We start from the raw sequence: 18,841 nt of genomic DNA, 5'->3' as shown, positions 1-18,841 counted from the left end.
CCAGCGGATGGAAGACCTGTCTCTCGGTCTGTAACTCTCTCTCTCAAATAAATAAATTTAAAAATCTTTAAAAAAAACAAAAACAAAAAGCCGGGAGACTGGGACAGGCCAGGAAATGCAGGTTGAATTGCAGGAGAGAGGACAGAGAGTGAGGAGTCTGGAGGCAGCACTGAGGCCTAAGCTGATGGATAACAGCACGGGGCAGGGCTGTCTTGATGAACTGGCTGTGTTCTTGACACAATGAAAAAAAATGGAGGCAGCACTGAGACCTAAGCTGATGGATAACAGAGCACAGGGCATGGCAGCATTCTTGACACAAGGAAAAAAAAAAAAAAAAGCCAAGTGTTTTGCAGCCCAGGTATCTTTGCTGCAGTACCCTTTGACAGAGTGGAGCATACTGGCACAGCTCCAGCAGGGAGCACCCAACAAGCCACCCCTCCTCCAAGGGCTCAAACGGAGACACTAACCTCTCCACCCAAACCTTTTACAGACGGAGAAATCAAGCTCAAGTCAACATGTCTTTATTGAAGACATCCCTGTGTGCAGGCTTTGGGAGGACTTTGGTCATGGGGGGGTGGGGCAGGGATGAGTGTAGGCAGGGAAGAAGAGCCCAAGTTATGAAAACTTTGCTTACAATCACCAAAACAAAACAAAACAAACCCTGCCCAGGGCCTCAAGGCCAATGTGAATAAGCACAAGGTTGAGCAGGACGGACAGTAAATGACAAGCTGGGTGCAATGATGGACAGTGGCCATCTGGAGGGACTTTCCAGTAAGAAGGGGTGCAAGTAGATCTTGCAGGGTAGGAGGATTTGGACAAGAGAGAAGGGGAGTCTTCCTGAGGCTGGGGAGCTGGGCCTGGCCTAGCCTGATATAGACAGTGAGGTAGGGGGCATCATGGGATGTCAGGCTGGAGGGGGTGGGACAGGCTAAGGCTGCAGCTCTGACCTGAGGGCAGTAGGGAGCTCTGGCAGGCCCTAGATGGGCACATACAGGACTCTTGACCCCTGATGTGTTCATGACCAGTCTTCCCAAAGCCATGCGGGACAAGCTCCCTCCTATGTAGCCACTCTCAGAACAGCCTCTGCTTCTCAGTTCTTTGAGGTTGGTGCAGCCTACTCCAAAAGGCCATCTTCTTCTCCCTGATCTTCACCCCTACACGCGTGGTAAGATCCAGCCGCAGGTACTTCTCATCCTTGTCGAAGCGTGGCCAGTAGGGCAGCTTCCCATCATTGGGATTTCTGTCCAGGAGGAGAAAGGAGTGAGAATTAGTCTTCTTCATTTTGACGCCTTCTCTCACTCTTCCTTCATTTTCTTTCCCCTTAGGAGCTGGGGTCTGAGAAAGCTTTTCAGAGATGGTACTTAGGTCTGTAAGGAAGCAGGAACGTGAGTGGTGGGGCAGGCCTTCCATGCAGAGCTAACTGTGTGTGCAAGATTCACAGACCAGGGCTTTCAGAGGAAGCCTGCTACGATTTAGATGTGGTTTGAGTTTGTCCCCCCAAAGGCTGATGTGCTAAAAACTTGGTCCCCAGTGTGGCAATGCTGGGAGGTGGTAGAACCTTTTAGATGTGGGGCTTTGTGGGAGGTAATTAGGTCATGGGGTACCACTCGCTGGAAAGATTAATGCAGTTCTCACAGGACCAGGCTAGTTCCTACAAGAATGGCTTGTTGGAGCCAGTGTTGTGGTACAGGCTACCCCCTGGGACACCAGCATCCCATATGAGCACCAGTTTGTGTGCTGGCTGTGCCATTTCCCATCCTGCTCCCTGCAAAAGTGCCTGGGAAAGCAGTGGAGGAAGGCCCAAGTACTTGGACCCCTGCTGCCCACTTGGGAGACTCAGATGGAATTCGAGTCTCCTGGCTTTGGCCTGGCCTAACCCCGGCCATTGCAGCCATTTGGGGATTGAACCAGCAGATGGAAGATCTCCCTGTTTCTCCCTCTATCTCTGGAAATGTACCTTTCAAATAAATAAATTCATCTCTTTAAAAGAAAAGAGAGAGAGAATGGATTGTTATACGAAGAGCCAGCCTGGCCCTGGAATCTTGCTTGCTTCCTGTCCAGCTATGTCATCTCCCCCTTGCATATGTGTTCCCACCATGAGGCTCCCTCCAGGCTCAGCAACATTGAGCAGATGCCAGTGCCATGCTCTTGAATCTCCAGAATTGTGAGCTAAATAAACCTCTTTTCTTTATGAAGTATACAGCCTCATGTATTTTTTAAAATAGCAACAGAAAACAAACTAGGATAAAGAACAAGGATGGAGTTAGGTAAAAACAGAATGTGTGTGAAGGGACAGATGTGGGAAGGAGATGACAAGGAAAGATTTCAAAGGGACTTTGCTGCCAGGCTAAGGGTCTGGGACTTTATCCTGGGGGCAGAAGGCATAGAGTTTTAAGCAGGTGAATGACTTGGTCAGATGCTATATCAGAAAGAGTCCTTAAGTCTTTAGGACACAAGGGGAATGGATGGAAAGGAGAGGATGTGGAGATAGGAAAGCAGTCACAATGCTAGCCAAAGCTCATTTCCGATGTCACCTCCTCTTGACGCCTACTCTGTCTACTCAGGCTGAACCAGACACCTCCTCTCTGCTCTCTAAGTGCCTTGTGCTCCCCTGGTGCGGCACTCATTGTGCCTGATTGGAATTTTATGTTTTCCTGCGGTGAGCTACTGGAGAATGGGGCTCATGTCCATGACATCCTCAGGTCCCAACCCCCAGTACTGGGCTGGGCAAAAGAGCTGGTGCCTGTGACTGTAGGATGTGTGAGTGGGGAGCGTGAGTCATGGCACAGGAAGGGACATATTCTAGTAAGGCTGAGGATCTCATGATTGATGGAGAAAAGTGAGGGAGAAGAAGCACTCCAGTGGGACGTGTAAGGGCAAACATCTGAAGCAGCTGGCCATTGGGTCTAGCCCTGCCCAGATGTGTCAGGGAGCCAGACTCACCCTGTGCGGGCAAAGTTGGCCCAGTATCTCATCATCCGGAAGCTGAGGGCCTTCTCTGCACCTGTGGATGGCCCTGGGAGCAGAACAGAATGTGGCATTTAGGACAAAGTTGGGAGCAGGGGATGCTGAACCTGCATCTTTTTGCTTCTGCCTCATGGCAGCATACTTCCATGTGGGAAAGCATTCCCTATTAAGGACCGGCAGGGCCCCTGTGGCCCACTGCTGGAGGGGCAGGTCTGCATATATAGGTGGGGAGGCTGGGGACGTCGGGTTGGACTTTAGCACCTTTGAAGAAAGGAGTTCCGAAGACGAAGCGGATCTCATCCCCGTGGTCTGCCCCATCAGTGCGAGGTTTGATAATTATGCCAGAGGAAGCATGGTGCTCAAACTCATACAAGTAGACAGGGAGGCCAGCATCTATGAACAGAGTAGCTGAGGAAGGCGGCAGGAAAAGCCCCAGCCTGGGCTTCCCCTCCATCCCATGCCTCCTCCCCACCTTCTCCTAACAGGGGAAAGAGCTCTGACCTCAGAATCAAGGGAACAGACTTGACACCTGTCTTACTACTCATTTGCTACGTGACCTTGGACAACTTGTCCAGCCCCTCTGAGTTGCGATTCCTCATCTGCAGCCTGCAAAGCTGAGACCTGTTTTATGTGATGGTGGCAAGGATCACAGAAGCCTTCTTCTCCTTCTGGAAGCTTCCTTTCTTGGCCTGGCATTTAAGGATCTTTGGTGTTTTTCCTCTCCAGCATCACTTTTGATCTCTCACCCACAGGTTCTCCAAGCCCCAGTCAGGACTTTCAAGGTTCCCCTAAGTCTATCCTCTCAGCCAGGAAGCCACCCTCACCATCCTAGGCTCTCTCCCTGGTAAGCTGAGGCCCTGCTCCCGTCCCTAGGGCAGAGCTGGCTACCTCCTCTGTGGCACCCCGGGATCCTGCTCCAGCCAGAAGTACAGAGTGGTAGATGAGCAGTGGAGGGGGACAAGCCTGTGTGGCCACTCCTGGGTCCCCCACCTACCCCGGTGGTAGCGAGCAGCCTGCAGTGTGGAGTAGACGAAGGTGGCATCTCCAGCTAAGTCTATCATGTGGTTCCGGTACGTCTTCCAATTATGCTTGTCGCTGCTGCTCAGGTACTCCTCCATCACGAGTGGTATCTGCTCCTTAGTGACATTCTGGGAGGGAGGCCACACTTACCCTGAGGCCTGCGGTGGACTCAGACTCGGCCCCCTAGGAGTTTTGGGAAAGGGGAGCTTCCTGGCAGGTCTTACCCCTTGTTTTTGCTGCATGAGAACTGCCTCCCATGACCCCAGAGCGGTCTGGAGACCTTGTGTATCCCATGCCAACCCCCCTGGAACCCCACAAGAAAGAACATTTCCCTGGGTGGGAGCCCTAAGGAAGAAGAGGGGTCCACCCTGCCTCCTGCAGGACCTCTCACCAACAGGGTGCTTATACTCCACAGCAGCCTGGTGAGGATTTTCTTTCTCATTAGGTTCACGTTGAGTGGGAACTTCGTGATCTGCCCATAAGACAAGGACCGGGGGGTTGGTCAGACCTCAGCAGCGGGAGGGATTCTGAGCAGAACCACACCGGCTGCAAGGGCCTTGCCCATCGCGGCAGTGGGTTGTCAGACAGAGCTCACAGTCCCGGAAGAGACCATGGCCCTCTCTTGCCTCCTGCCTCCTGTCCATTACTAACTCCTGTACCAGAGCTGAAATGGGGCTGGACCACCTACCCTGACCCAGGAGCAAGGCAGGGCCCCAGGATTTGCCCGGAGGCTTGAGAATGGACATGACAACCCTTCTACACTATGACCTGAGGAACTGGAGCTCCCAGACCTCCAAGAGACCAGTCGCTCTTCTCCCCGCCTCTCCTGCATTCTTCCCGGCCAGTGACTACAGGAGACTCCCCAGCACTGTGGCACCTCTGGAGGGATACAGGGACCTGACCCAGAGACATCTTCTGCTGCCCCCACTGCGGTTAGCACCCCTATATTCACTTACAAAGGGCAAGAGCCAACTGAACTCCTGGTTGTTGACACCTAGAAGGTAGGGGACAGGTAGAACCTGCCCCCGGGTCCAGAGCACCACAGGGTCATCTGGAAATACCACGCCGTCCACCACAGCACCCATGAGCCATGTCGTCTGCAAGGCAAGGGGCATTTCCTGTCAGTCCTCACACATACCCTCCCAGGGTCCCCGTGTCCCTACGTGCCCAGCTCAGCAGGTCCTCATCAGAGGTGCTCTGCCCAGGCTCTTTGGAAAAAGCTGGGGCTGGCCATGCTGACTTTGGGAGAGTGGATGTGGGTGGGATCAGAACAGACAGGACCAGGTTACTGGCACCTGGGATGCCTGCCCCACATAGCTCACCCCCTCACCTTTGAAAATCTTTGCTAGATGTTACTTTACTGAGGACTGCCCTACCCATTCTATTGAAAACTCCAGGGCTGGCACTGTGGCGCAGTGGGCTAAGCCTCCACCTGTGAAGCCTGCATCCCATATGGGCTCCGGGTCAAGTCCTGGCTGCTGCACTTCTGATCCAGCTCCCTGCTAATGCACCTGGGAAAGCAGCAGAAGATGGTCCAAGTCCTTGGGCCCTTGCTGCCCATGTGGGAGATCTGGATGGAGTTCTTGGCTCCTGGCTTCGGCCTGGCCCAGTCCCAGCTATTGTGGTCATTTGGGGAATGAACCGGTGGAGGGAATATCTCTTGCTCTCCCATTCTCTCCCCATCCCCCTCTCTCTGTAACATATTCTTTGAAATAAATAAATAAATCTTTATTTGAAAAATAAAATAAAATTTCACTTCTCCCGAAGCAGGCATTGAGCCTAGCAGTTAAGGTGTCGGCTGTCCCATATCAGAGTGCCTGGCTTTGGTGTCCAGCTTTGGCTTCTGGCTCCAGCTTCCTGCTGCTGCAGGCCCTCGGAGGCAGCAGTGATGTCCTTGATGGAGGGATTTCTGCCACCCACGCTGGAGACCTGGATTAAAACTCCAGCTCCCAGCTTTGGCCTGGCCCAGCCCCAGCCTTTGAGGGCTTTTAGGGAGTGGCCCAGAGGATGGAAGCGCTGTCTCTCTGCCTCTCAAATAAATGAATAAAATTTAATGGGGCCGGTGCTGTGGTGTAGTAGGCTAAGCCTCTGCCTGCAGTGCCGACATCCCGTATGGACACTGGTTTGTGTCCCAGCTGTTCCTCTTCTGATCTAGCTCTCTGCCTATGGCCTGAGAAAGCGGTAGAAGATGGCCTAAGTGCTTGGGCCCCTGCACTGTATCGGAGACCTGGAAGAAGCTCCTGGTTCTCAGCTTTGGATCAGCTCAGCTCTGGCCATTGCAGCCATCTCAGGAGTGAACCAGCAGATGGAAGACCTTTCCCTGTCTCTCCATCTCTCTGTCTGTAACTGCACCTCTCAAATAAATAAATAAATCTTTAAAAAAATTTTTAAAAATGCTACCCCTTCCAACAGGCCTGACCCCCTTACCCTTCCCATCTGTTGCTATTCACATACCATTTACTTTTAGGGATTATGGTTTCTCCCCACTGGAACAATAGTTCCATTAGGAAAGTGCTATTGGGCTGAACATTCCCCTGCACACCCTGAGTGCAGGCACACAGTAGGCATTCAACAAATACTGCAGTTACAGAATGCAGCCTGCTCACCTCCCAAGGATCTCTCCGGACGTTCACATGGAAGAATCTCTGCAGGGGAATGGAAAGGATCAGAGTTACAGGAAGTCTCCCCAGTGTGTTCCTGCCACAGGGCCTCTGGGGAAGTGCCTGGGGGTGGCTGGGCACCAGGATAGGAGAGTGTCCCACAAGCAGCTGGGATGCTCCACCTACCATCTTCCTGGACACACGCATCACTTGGGCCCCTGACAGAGCCCTCAGGCAGTCTACCATGATCCGGGAGCTGTTGTGGCTGCAGCCAGCCAGGTGGGCAACCTTCTGCAGAGAGAAGAAGGGGGCTCTGGGGTGTCCCCGTTCTGCATCCCCTTGTTGAGCCCTGAAGGAGGAGACACACCTACCTTGGCCACCTTCAGTGGCTCCTGAGTGATGAAGATTTTCATTAGGGCAGTGCCACTTTGAGAAATGGCCCGATGGAAGAGACCCTGGGCTAGGGGTGACAGCATCTGTAGGGGTGGAGAGTGGAGCACCCTCAAGATACGCAAGTCAGGCCCCTTGGGTGCCTTTCTGGCCATTGCTGGACAGTCTGAGGGAGCCTTGGGGGGGGGCAGGCAGCTGGGAGGGAGTCGGGAGCCCTAGAGTGGGATCGTGAACCTGCCTCCAGTGCTCTCCTGCCTCTGGTCTGTGCATGGGTCCCAGGGATTCTGGAATTCTGGGATTGTGGCATTTGTAGGCAGGGGGTTTCCTCTGTTACATATTAGAAATGGGGGTGGTAGGATGCCTGCATCCCATATCAGAGTGCCTGAGTTTGAGTCCTGTCTCTGATCCCAATTCCAGCTTCCTATAGGGTACTTGGACCCCTTCCTCCCATGTGGGAGATCCAGATTGAGTTCCTGACTCCTGGCTTGGCCTGGCCAACCCCCAGCTGTAGTGGGAATTTGGGGAGTGAACTAGCAAATGAAATCTCTATATCCATCTCTGTGTCTGTCTCTCTGCCTTTCAGATCAATTTTAAAATTATAAAGAATCTTTTTAAGTCTTAAAAGAAATGGATGACTGGGTGGGAGGGGCCCCACCATGCCCACAGCCCCAGTGACCTGTGTGACACCTCTTAGCCTCTCTCCATTGCCCAAGTCCTGGGGCCCCCATCTTCTCCTTTGCATACCTTGGACTTCAGGTAGCACACCTGCTCCATCTGGCCAATGCCCATCTAGGTACTGATATCTTACTCCATGTTATCCACTCAGCCCCAGGGCCTCCCCTGTCTTCTCTGTTCGTCCCCACACCCCAGCTGCTCCGGTCCTGTCTATCTGGGCTCCTGCATTGCACAGAGCCATCTTCTCCATCCTCTCCACCCTTCCTGCTTCTCTTTGAGAACCAACCCCCTTTGCCTCCACAGCTATAGACATTATTGCTGAGTAGTCTCTCTCCAAGTCTCTGCTCTTTCATCTTTCCGACTCACTGACCTCTCTCTCTAAATGCACAACTGATTGTATAACTCCTCTGCTTAAAATCTTTCCCTGCTCTCCAGTGCACTTTGGATAAAATTGCTTAATTTATCTGGGCCTCAGCTTCTTCATCCGGGAAACGGGACAACACCTTTGCTGTTCTTTATGGACTGTTGAGAATTAAATGAGTGAAGACGTGTAAGGTGCTTCGAGAGTGCCTGCACACAGGTGTTAGAGTATAGTCACCACTGTGGCCCACAAGGCCCCACGTGATGTGGTCCCTGCTCACTTCCCAGCCATGTGTCCCTCACAGGTACCTTTATATCTACATTCCAGGCACACTGCGGGCCAGTAGTCCCCCGAGAGTCAGGGTCAAAGATGAATTTCCACCCAGGCTCCTGACTCAGGTCTGGCCTGTGGCCCCAGTCTTGCCCAGAGGATGGATGATGGGGTTCGGCAGGGGAGATCTTGCTCTGGGGGCGGGGCTCAGTTCAGTCATCAGGCTACCCCTGATTGGAGCAGACAGCCTCGACTGTGAGGGCGAAGGCAGATCTGCGGACTGGCGAGTCCTCGTACGCACAAACCTGCACGCGAGTCAGGGCAGCGGAAGACACTCTTATGCAAAAACGCAGCCTGCGTCTGTGCAGGTCGGTGGGGGCGTTGAGCTCACCAGTCCTGAGATGGAGATGGCCCCCGCCGACTGGCCAAACAGGGTCACACGGTTCCGGTCCCCACCAAATGCTTCAATGTTCTCCTGCACCCAGAGCAGAGCCGCCAGCTGGTCCAGCAGGGCCCAGTTTCCGCGGGCCTGGCTGTCACCCGTGCTGGGCAGGCAATAGTCAAGGTTAGGGTCATGGCCCTCGGCAGTCGAGGTGAGGAGGTTCCCACCCCGCCCAGCCCTCCCATGCCGCTGGTAGACCCAGTCTGGGCACCATACTCCCTCAGAGTCAGGTCCGAGTTGACTGTTGACTGTATCGAGCCACGCCCTTTCCATCAAGAGTGTCAATCAAGCCCGTCCGGGCCACGTTCTCCACGTGGGCCCACCCCATACCACGCCTCTCTCCTTACACCCAATCCCCGCCTCCTCCTCCCAGAGGAGTCCCGCCCCCGGGCAGGCCCCGCCCACCTCAGGAAGCCCAGGATGCCGAGCCTGTACTGCAGGAGCACCAGCACCACCTTCTCGCGGGCGGCCAGCTCTGAGCCCTCGTACGTGGTAGCGGAGCCCACGAGGAAGGCGCCTCCCGGGAACCAAACCATCACCTGGGCGAGGAAAGCCGGGACCTGAGCGGGGCGCTGGGGTGGCAGAGTGAGGAGGCGGGGCACAGAGGGCCGAGAACTCACCGGCAGCGCGGGGTCCCCAGGCGCGCGCACGGGCGCGTACACGTTCAGGTACAGACAGTCCTCGCTGAAGCGCAGCCACTTGTATTGCTTCCTCGTGCTGAAGTACATGGAGGTTATCTGGCCCCAGGACTCCTGCAGGCACCTGCGGGCACCGTGTCAGTGAGTCTGGGCCCGGGTCAGTGGAGGCAGCGGGGTCGTCCCGATGGCTTCCACCCAGGGTCCCCAATGAGGCGATAGAACCGAACACAAATCCCGGCGCGGCAGCCTCTGGGCGGCGTGTGTGTGTCCCCGCTGCGGGAGGCTTTCCCTAGCTTGAGTGTCCAGGATTGGGAGCCCGTTGGCCTCCCTCTGCCTTGCCCCAGGGGCCTGCCTGGGGAGAGAGTCCTTGCTTCTGCTGGAGACCCTGGCCGTGCCCTCAAGGAGAATTTGGGCACACCCCAGGCTTTCATGCCCCTCCCTCCCCTTATTCTCCCTTCTGCCCCCGGAACAGCTCGGGAACACCCCACTCCATTCCCATAACTGCTGCCCTGCTAGGCCACCACTGTCTCAGTCCTGGACCTCACCCAGCCTCTTCATACTCCTTCTCCAGGGATTGATACAAAACACAAATGCAGCCATGTCACTCCCCTTCTCAAAACCAGCCGGGGGTCACTCAGACTGACTCAGGGCCTCCTCTCCCTCCAGTCATTTCCTCCCCAGCACCCTTTGCTGAAGAAATATATGGTGCCTGACCTCCCACCTCCAAGACTCCTGTGCCTATCGCCTTTCTGCCAAAAACCTGCTCTGTCCAGCAAACTCCTGCTCATAGGAGTATTTAAGACCCAGCCCAGGGAGTGCCCTCTGCTGGACACGTTCCCCTCTGGGCCCCACCAAGTGCTATGGCGGCAGACTGTATACTGGTTGGAGTTACTTCAGTTGGTTGTTTTTGTCTCTGAGGGTGGACTTGCTGAGTCCTGGCTCACAGCCCAGTCCCTTGTCCTGTGTGCCCATTTGAGGAACTAATGGAACATGGGCTGTCTGGACATCTCACCTTTTCTCCCTGCTGGCCCAGCTCCTTTGGGTTGGGGCTGGACCCTTTTGGCTGTGTGCAGGAAACCTTGCCTACCTGTTCCTCTGCTTCCTGCCCCTCTTGTCCCAGCCTGTACCCCAGCATCACATGCACCCCATCTTGATCAGGCCTTCCCAACACCATTTCAACGCGCCCTATCCACCCCTCTCCCCCCACCCCACCCCCTGAGCAACTCTCCTGTCCTCCCCTCTACCCCAGCCCTGCTCTCTAAGGTCACCAGCAGGCGGCTCACCTCTCTCTGCGGGTCACTTTCAGCTAAGGCTGGTGTAGGGTGCTACCTGATAAACCACATCCAACATGGAGAGCCAGGGCTCTGCCAGCCAGGAACTGGGGTTATGGAGAGCCTGAGGCCTCTGTCCCCATCCCACCACCAGAGCCACTCCTGTCCTGGTCACCTGTGACCGCCATCTTGCTAAATCTCTGTTGTTGCTTTACTTGCCCCGGCAGCCCTTCCGCTGGGCTCACCAAGCTGCTCTCGTTGAGTAGTGTTGCCTCTCTGGCTTCCGTGACGCCTGTCTCTCTTGATTTTCCTGCCATCTCATCAGTAGTTCCTCCTTCTGGCTCAGCTATAAGCATGAGAGAGCCCAGTCCTGGATCCTTGATCCTCAGCTCTTCTGACTTTTTTTTTTTTTTTTTTGACAGGCAGAGTGGACAGTGAGAGAGAGAGACAGAGAGAAAGGTCTTCCTTTGCCGTTGGTTCACCCTCCAATGGCTGCCGCAGCCGGTGTGCTGCAGCCAGCGCACCACGCTGATCCGATGGCAGGAGCCAGGTGCTTCTGCTGGTCTCCCATGGGGTGCAGGGCCCAAGCACTTGGGCCATCCTCCACTGCACTCCCTGGCCACAGCAGAGAGCTGGCCTGGAAGAGGGGCAACCGGGACAGAATCCGGCACCCCGAACCCGGTGTGCCGGCGCCGCTAGGCGGAGGATTAGCCTAGTGAGCCGCAGTGCCGGCCTGACTGTTCTACACAGATTTTTTGTACCCAGGTCCAGGGCTTGACACCACTGACATGCTGTTGTCATTGACACGCTGATGCCCAGTTTATGTCCAGCCCCTTTTGTCTGACCACCAGCTCCCTTCTCCACGCAGACGTCACTCAGCGTGTCAGACTTGGCATGTTCCAAAATGAGCTTTTGTTTTTCTCAAACCCACTCTTGCTACAGTTTCCCCCATTTTGGTAAACAGTACTCCATTCCCTTGGTTGCTCCGGCTCCAGACTCTTCAGTATCGGACTCTTCCCTTGTGGGGAATTACATCCAAGTCTCCAGCAAATCATCTCCATTTTATTTTCAAAATAAACCTGGAACCCGACTTCTTCCCAACACCTCTACTGTGTTACTCTGATAGAAGCCACCGCCTCTGGAGCATCCTCCTTTCTCCCTGCCTCTCCTTAACCACCTACCCCTGGGCCATTCCCAGCAACTCAGAATCCTCCACCTGCTGCTCTGTGTTCAAACCGTCATTGTTCTCATAGTTTGTGGCCAGTACTCAACAAGCAGCACTCAGCTTCTGTGCAATGGACACCCTAATGTCTAATCCCCTGATGCTCAGGCTTCCAACGATGGTCATGCCAGGCCTGTCACCAGATCCTTCGAGTTCCCGATAATAGTCACAGAATGTTCAGCATGCCTGAAGTCGCTCAGTGACAGCCAGTGTTTGGGCAGTGAACACCATGGTGTTCCAGCTGTTCTAGCAGCGTAAGCCCATGCTTAACAACTAGGCACCGAGACTGATAGCTGTTGTTTTTTTTTTAAATATATTGTGATGCGCAGGTTCTCACAGTAGATATTTTTCTAAAACTTGTGCTTTGACCAACCGATGCTGAGCATTGCTGGTGACTGCCGCAGAACGTTCTGGACAGATCACTCAATGATCTGAAATAGCTTTAATACACTTGTTCTGGATACAGTGGCAAGTTACATACTTCCAAGGACAATAATTGTCCCAATATGCTGTGTGACTGAGGGCCTGAGCACAGCTGGAAATGGTGGCATGACTCTGGGACATTAAAACTGAAATAGAGGGGGCTGGCGCTGTGGTGTAGCACTGGCATTCCAGTTGGGGAGCAGTTCGAGTCCTGGCTGCTCCACTTCTGACCGAGCTCCCTGCTAATGCACCTGGGAAAGCAGTAGAAGATGGTTGGGGCCAGTGCCGTGGCTCAATAGGCTAATCCTCCGCCTGCGGCGCCGGCAACCCGGGTTCTAGTCCCGGTCGGGGTGCCGGATTCTGTCCCGGTTGCCCCTCTTCCAGGCCAGCCCTCTGCTGTGGCCCGGGAGTGCAGTGGAGGATGGCCCAAGCCCTTGGGCCCTGCACCCGCATGGCAGACCAGGAGAAGCACCTGGCTCCTGGCTTCAGATCAGCGTGGTGTGCCGGCCGCAGCGGCCACTGGGGAGTGAACCAACGGAAAAAAGGAAGACCTTTCTCTCTGTTTCTCTCTCTTACTGTCCACTCTGCCTGTCAAAAAAAAAAAAAAAAAAAAAAAAAAAAGATGGTCGGGGTACATGGGCCCTTGCACCCTTGTGGGAGACCCAGATGAAACTTCTGGCTCGTGGCTTTGCCTGTTGTGGCCATTTGGGGAATGAACCAGCAGATGGAAGATCTCTCTCTCTCTCTCTCTCTCTCTCTCTCTGATTCTGCCTCTCCTTTTCTGTAACTCCTTCAAATAAAATAAACAAATCTTAAAAAAAAAATAAAAACTGAACTAGGACTTGTCCATTTTCCATCTTGGCACGCCCTCTGCAGGGAAAGGATGGTAGTGCTTGTGCTTAAACTCCAGGGGAAAGGCAAGCTCAGGTCAGGCTCGGCCGTAGGGGTATGAGAGATCCTCGCTCCTCAGCCAGGGTTAGGAAATTTAACTCCCCAGTAGGTCCTGGGCACAGTTCATGACCACTTACCCCACGCCTGGAGTTTTCCCATGGGAAACTCAGAACAGCACTATCCGTGCCTTAAAAGACCATCTGGATGAAACTCCTCATTGTATAATTGGACACTGCCTGCCTGCGGTCACAGGCTATGTTCTCAGTGAGCGATTCAAAGCACCCCCCTCAGGGTCTGCCCCACTCCCCACGGGCGTTCCCCGGTTCTTACGAAGGGGGGTAGGTGGTGGCGTGTCGGATTCCTTTCCACGGCTCCAGGGGCTCTGGGGGAGCAAATCTGCGAGCACCCACAGGAGGTTTGGAGAAGGGGACTCCTAGGAAGACGTGGATGGGCGTCTTCCCCACGTGCATCTGCTTTCCTTGGAGGGTCCCGTATTTGGTGACCACTAGGGGCCTCTTGGTGTGCAAGGCACCTGGGGAGAGAAGGGAGTGAAGGGTCACTCCAGCTCAGTCATTCGCATCCATGAGTGGGACCCTGGTTGGTCCCTGGGAAGACCCAGCTGCTGCTGTTGTAACAAGCAAAAAGCTTTAAGCTTTTCCTAACAGCTGTGTATTTGCCCACTTTTCCTTGTGTTTCTTCCAGAATTTTTCTTTCATTATTTGATTTAAGATTTCAAAGCTGTGTTAGTAGGTACATAAAAGTTCATGTCTGCTATAGGATCTATTTCTTCTTGTATCAGCTAATGTCGAAAACTGTGTAACCCATTTTAATTCCTGTTTGATATGAATACAGCTATACCTCTTTTCTTGGTGCTAACATTTACCTGGCATATTTCTGGGCAGAAGTCACAAACATGTGTATTCTGACTCATGCACACTCACATTCATACTCACATGTACATGCAAATCACACATACTTAGGTATGCATGAGCATGGCTCATCTGCAAGGAAAAATGCAGAAGCACAAGTCAAGGGCATGCCCGTGTGCATGCCTACACATCCACAGAAGCGTGGTTACACATAGATGACAACATATCCACCTGCAGCAATCACATAGCTCACACACGCACACTCACATGTCCATGGGACAAGCATACATGCCCCTCATGGAATAGATATGAAGTAGGACAAACTGAATCTGGCCTCTGCCTATGGCTCCTTCCTGAAATGCTCTAGTCAATTTCTCTCCCTCTCCCCTTTATCAAATGGAATTGTTTTGTGCCTCGGTCTTTGGGGGCAGAAAGCAAATCTGATCCAAAAAGTTACTGATCCTGGCCGTGCATCAGAATCTTCTAGAGATTGCTGTAAAAATACAGATTCCTAGGTCCTGCCTCATGCTCTCTGAAGGACAACCTCAGGGTTACATCAGGAAATCATAAGTGCACATCTCCCCAGGAGATTTTGATGCAACTGGATTTTGAAGGAGCATTTGGAATTGGTATGATAGAGCACACGGCCACACTCCCAGCTGCCAGCTGCCAAGGCTGTCCCTTGGCTCACATCCCAGGGCTCCCCAGGTCTTACAGAAGCAACCTCGGGGCACAAAGGAGAAACTGTAATGGTGGCCATCTGGGCACACAGGCAGGTCATCGGGGCAAGCGGCCACCCCAACCTTCCTGTGTGTGTGCAGCTCTTTATGGTTTGCAAAGCTTTTTCACATGGGCTGCTTACAACCTGGGGGAGCCAGGGAGGCCCAGGGGCCCAGAGAGGGGCAGTGAGAGCCTGCAGCCTCGCAGCACAGAGCCAGGAGGCTGAGATCTGTCACGCTTCCTGTATTTTCCCTGAGTCCAGCAGTTACCCATGATGGAGGAGCCAAAAGCAATGATTCATGGGTCTTTTGTTGTAAGCCAGCATTGTGCTACTTTCTACATGTTATCTCACCTCAGCTTTCCAAAAAATGTGTAGGGCAGGGGCCAGCGCTGTAGTGCAGCAGGTTAAGCCACTGCCTGAAATGCTGGCATCCTATGTGAGCACAGGGTTCATGTCCTGGCTGCTCCAGCTCCTTGCTAAGGAGACTGGGAAAGCAGGGAAAGATGGTCTATTCATAAATAAAAGATTTATTTATGATATTTTGAAAGTCAGAGTTAGAGAGAGAGAGAGAAGGACACACACACACATACAGAGAGAGAGAGAGAGAGAGAGAGAGAATCTTCCACCTGCTGCTTCACTCCCCAGATGACTGAAACAACTGGCACTGGAGCCAGGCCAAAGCCAGGAGGCAGGAGCTTCTTCCAGATCTCCCATGTGGGTGCAGGGGCCCAAGCACCTGAGCCATCTTCCACTGCTTTCCCAGGCTGTCAGCAGGGAGCTGGATGGGAAGTGGAGCAGCCAGGACTCAAACCGGCACCCATGTGGGATTGCCGGCACCACATGCAGACTTAACCTACTACACCACAATGCTGGCTCCATAAATTTTTTTGTAAAAGAAAATCAGGGTCAGCCTTCCTAGTAGTCATAAAGTGCTAATTAGAACCAGGAGTTGTAACTTCTACCTAATAAATTAAAAAACAAGAGCACCCAGTTCCGGTGAAGATGCAGTGAGAAGGATATTCACATATGCTGCTGGAGGAGGACAAATTGACACAGTGTCTTGGGAAAACAGTTGGGCAAAATGTATAAAGAACCGTGAAAATTTCATATGCCTCAATAATTCCACTTCAGAGTCCCTCCCCTGTGCGAGTAGAAACACATCAAAGCAGAAACCTTGGAGCAGGTGTTTGGCCTGGCAATTAAAATAGACACTGATTAAGAAGCTCGGGGTGTGGCTTCCATATCCAGCTGGGGCTCCTTTCTCCAGCTTCCTGCTATTGCAGACCCTGGGAGGCAGTGGTGATGGTTCAAGCAGCTAGGTTCCTGGCACCCATGTGGGAGACCTGGATGGAGTTTCCAGATCTTGGCTTCCTGTTGTGGGCATTTGCAGAGTGAAGTAGTGAATGGGAGCTATCTCTGTGTCTCTCTCTTTTTTTTTTGACAGGCAGAGTGGACAGTAAGAGAGAGGGAGACAGAGAGAAAGGTCTTCCTTTGCCGTTGGTTCACCCTCCAATGGCTGCCGTGGCCGGCGCGCTGCGGCTGGCACATAGCGCTGATCCGAAGCCAGGAGCCAGGTACTTCTCCTGGTCTCCCATGGGGTGCAGGGCCCAAGCACTTGGGCCATCCTCCACTGTACTCCCGGGCCACAGAAGAGAGCTGGCCTGGAAGAGGGGCAACCGGGACAGAATCCGGCACCCCGACCGGGACTAGAACCCCGTGTGCTGGCGCCGCAGGCGGAGGATTAGCCTAGTGAGCCACGGTGCCGGCCACCTCTGTGTCTCTTAATTAGAAAACAGAACCAGAAAGCAACAACCTTTCTGAATCGTCATCCTCTATTTACCTTAAGGAACACTGGAAGCATCCTTTATAACTGGGCAAGGTAAACATAGCTAGAAACCCAAACTACAAACTGCTTTTGGTAAGATTCTGAGTGAAAAACAGCACAAAGTATTAATTATGTACGTGCTAGCATCACAGCTATGTCTAATTGTACAATAAAAAGATTTCTAAAATGCACCAGAATACCAGAAGTTGTTTTAGCAAGCTTTCCTTCAAATTAAAAAATGATGTATTCACATAGGCAAAAGTGACTTACGGTCACCAGGGTAATTTTGAGGCACTGACACGGGAAGCTGGAAATGTCCCAGATTTTGATCTGGATGGTGGTTACATGTAGCATATCATATTATTATATAAAGGATGTCATATCTGCTATACCTAACTGTATAGCTAGCAGGTGTGCATCGTGTTGGATGTATCTTCTAGCTTAACAAGCACTTGTAAAAACTGTAACACTGATTTTAAAAAGAAACAAAGACCCAGGAGAATAACTTGCAGGTGGCCAAGAGGCCTGTGGAGGGAGAGGGAGGCAGAAGCAAGATTGTGGCTTGAGAGGAGGAAGGCGGGAAAGATACACTCCCCCCGCCACGTTCTCACCACCCCCTACCCCGCCCGCCCGGTGTGGTGTCAGTCCTGGCATTCCTCACTTTCCACCCAGCCCTGTGGACTTGTGCAGAAATTCCAGCGGGGCTGGGGGGGGGGGGTTGGGGGAGGGAATAGCACCTGGAAGTGTCACTCTTCCTCTGCCCAGCACTTGTCTGCGCTCACGCCCTGCCCTCCCCAGGAGAGGTTGAGCAGGGGCCTGACCCTGGGTCCCCGTACCCCTGCGGGCTGACACCTTCAGGCAGGGCTGAGGGTCTTACCCAGGGCTGTCTGCTCCATCAGGCAGAAGGCAAGGACCAGGCGCAGGCTCCAGCTCACGCTCCAGCTGGCATCGGCCACGGGCCGGAGTGCTGTCATCACTGTGGGTGTCAGGTGGTAGCCGCAGTACGTGAACACAGGCAGTCCCACTTTTATCTTCCCTTAATCCCCAGGTACTGGGGCAGGAGGAATTAGGAGCAGCTTCTGTCCAGCCCACAGCCTTGTCCCTGCCTTGGGGTGACAGGTGACGCTGGCTGCTCTTGGTTCTTGCGAGCGACTGGCCGGCCTGCAATCCCTGTCTGGTTTGCTCAATGGCCTGAAGGTGAACCAGTGTGAGTCAGGCTCTGAGCGCACAGTAGGTGCTAAGGTCGGAGCAGAGCACCTGGCCCATTGGCCACGCGGCCCTGGGCTTCCTCTCTGGGGCTAGAAGGGTCTCTTTGCTCAAACAATCACTTCCCTGTCCTTCCTCACAAATCCCAGATGCCTCAGCTAGGACCATCAGGGAGCAGCGGACTCCATGCCCGGCCTGGGATGTCAACGTGGCCGCTGCCCTCACAGGCTCACGGCCCAGCTCGGGGGAGCAGAGCTGGGGGCGACCAGTCTGCAGGTTCACCGCAGTCCGGGTGGACATGGGAGCCCAGGGGGCATCCAGAGCCTGGCGGTGGCAAGGAAGCTTCCCTGGACGAGAAGGAATCTTCGGAAGAAAAGCTGGCAAAGGGTTAACCAGCAAAGGAAGGTGTGTTTGCTGTTTAAAGTCGCAGGAGCAAGGGTTGGGGGCGGGGAGGGAGAGAGGACAGCTCCACCTGCATTCCAAAGTAAGGCTGCTCCTCTCCCTGTCTCCTGGCAAAGCCTGGAGCCCCCGTCCACCTTTGGGGAAAGGGGCCCTGGTAGGCTGCCAAGCCGGCAAGGGCAAGGGGTGAGGAGCAGGGCAGGTCTTGGGACCCCGGGCCGCTGGCTCTGTGCTGGCTCTGTGGACACCAGTGGATGGCTAACGCGTTCTCCTGTCATGGTCAGTTTCATGGGCCTTCAGAGGGAACCTGTACTTGGGACCCCTCTCCCACAGTTGCCATCCTGGTAGCCCCTCTCGGCCCCCAGGAGTGTGCTATCTCCCCCCGGTCACTGCTGCCCAGGCTCTGTGTCTCTCTGAAGAAGGCCTGCTCCACACCCCGCTGACCCTTGGCCACCCGTCCTGCAGGATCTACATGGGAGATCCTTGTCCTGGCCCTGCTCCAGCAGGGGTGTGCCCCCCACCCTGATAAGGTAAGGTGTTCCCCTGGGTGGGCTCAGGCTCTGGTTGGCCGAGCACCTCATGGTGGGCAGCCCCCCCACCCCTGCCATGGGCTTATGAAGAAGATGCCCACGGCCTTGAGTGGAGGGAAGT

At 53.9% G+C, this 18,841-nt stretch overlaps 1 protein-coding gene across 2 annotated transcripts; it reads right to left on the bottom strand.

Annotated features, from left to right (window-relative positions):
* Positions 1 to 505: 505 nt before the first annotated feature.
* Positions 506 to 17,694, bottom strand: CES4A (carboxylesterase 4A). 2 transcript variants are annotated; one of them, XM_002711648.6, is made up of 14 exons: positions 17,463 to 17,694; positions 13,501 to 13,702; positions 9,346 to 9,487; positions 9,131 to 9,264; positions 8,675 to 8,828; positions 6,959 to 7,063; positions 6,774 to 6,878; positions 6,594 to 6,632; positions 4,944 to 5,084; positions 4,379 to 4,459; positions 3,962 to 4,115; positions 3,229 to 3,360; positions 2,944 to 3,016; positions 506 to 1,240 (listed from the first exon to the last, which is right to left on the bottom strand). In XM_002711648.6, the coding sequence occupies exons 1-14, from the start codon at positions 17,557 to 17,559 to the stop codon at positions 1,072 to 1,074; spliced, it is 1,728 nt and encodes a 575-aa protein (XP_002711694.3). In that variant the 5' UTR covers positions 17,560 to 17,694; the 3' UTR covers positions 506 to 1,071. The 2 variants fall into 2 exon arrangements, with proteins under 2 accessions (XP_002711694.3, XP_089176337.1); XM_089320211.1 differs by having other exon boundaries at positions 9,131 to 9,487; positions 17,463 to 17,686.
* Positions 17,695 to 18,841: the final 1,147 nt, after the last annotated feature.

Source organism: Oryctolagus cuniculus, chromosome 18 (genome assembly GCF_051225735.1).
Source record: "Oryctolagus cuniculus isolate XC-2025 breed Fujian yellow rabbit chromosome 18, ASM5122573v1, whole genome shotgun sequence".
Lineage (NCBI taxonomy): Eukaryota > Metazoa > Chordata > Mammalia > Lagomorpha > Leporidae > Oryctolagus > Oryctolagus cuniculus.
The sequence above is the reverse complement of the archived record's forward strand: the minus strand, read 5'-3'. Positions and strand labels throughout refer to the sequence as shown.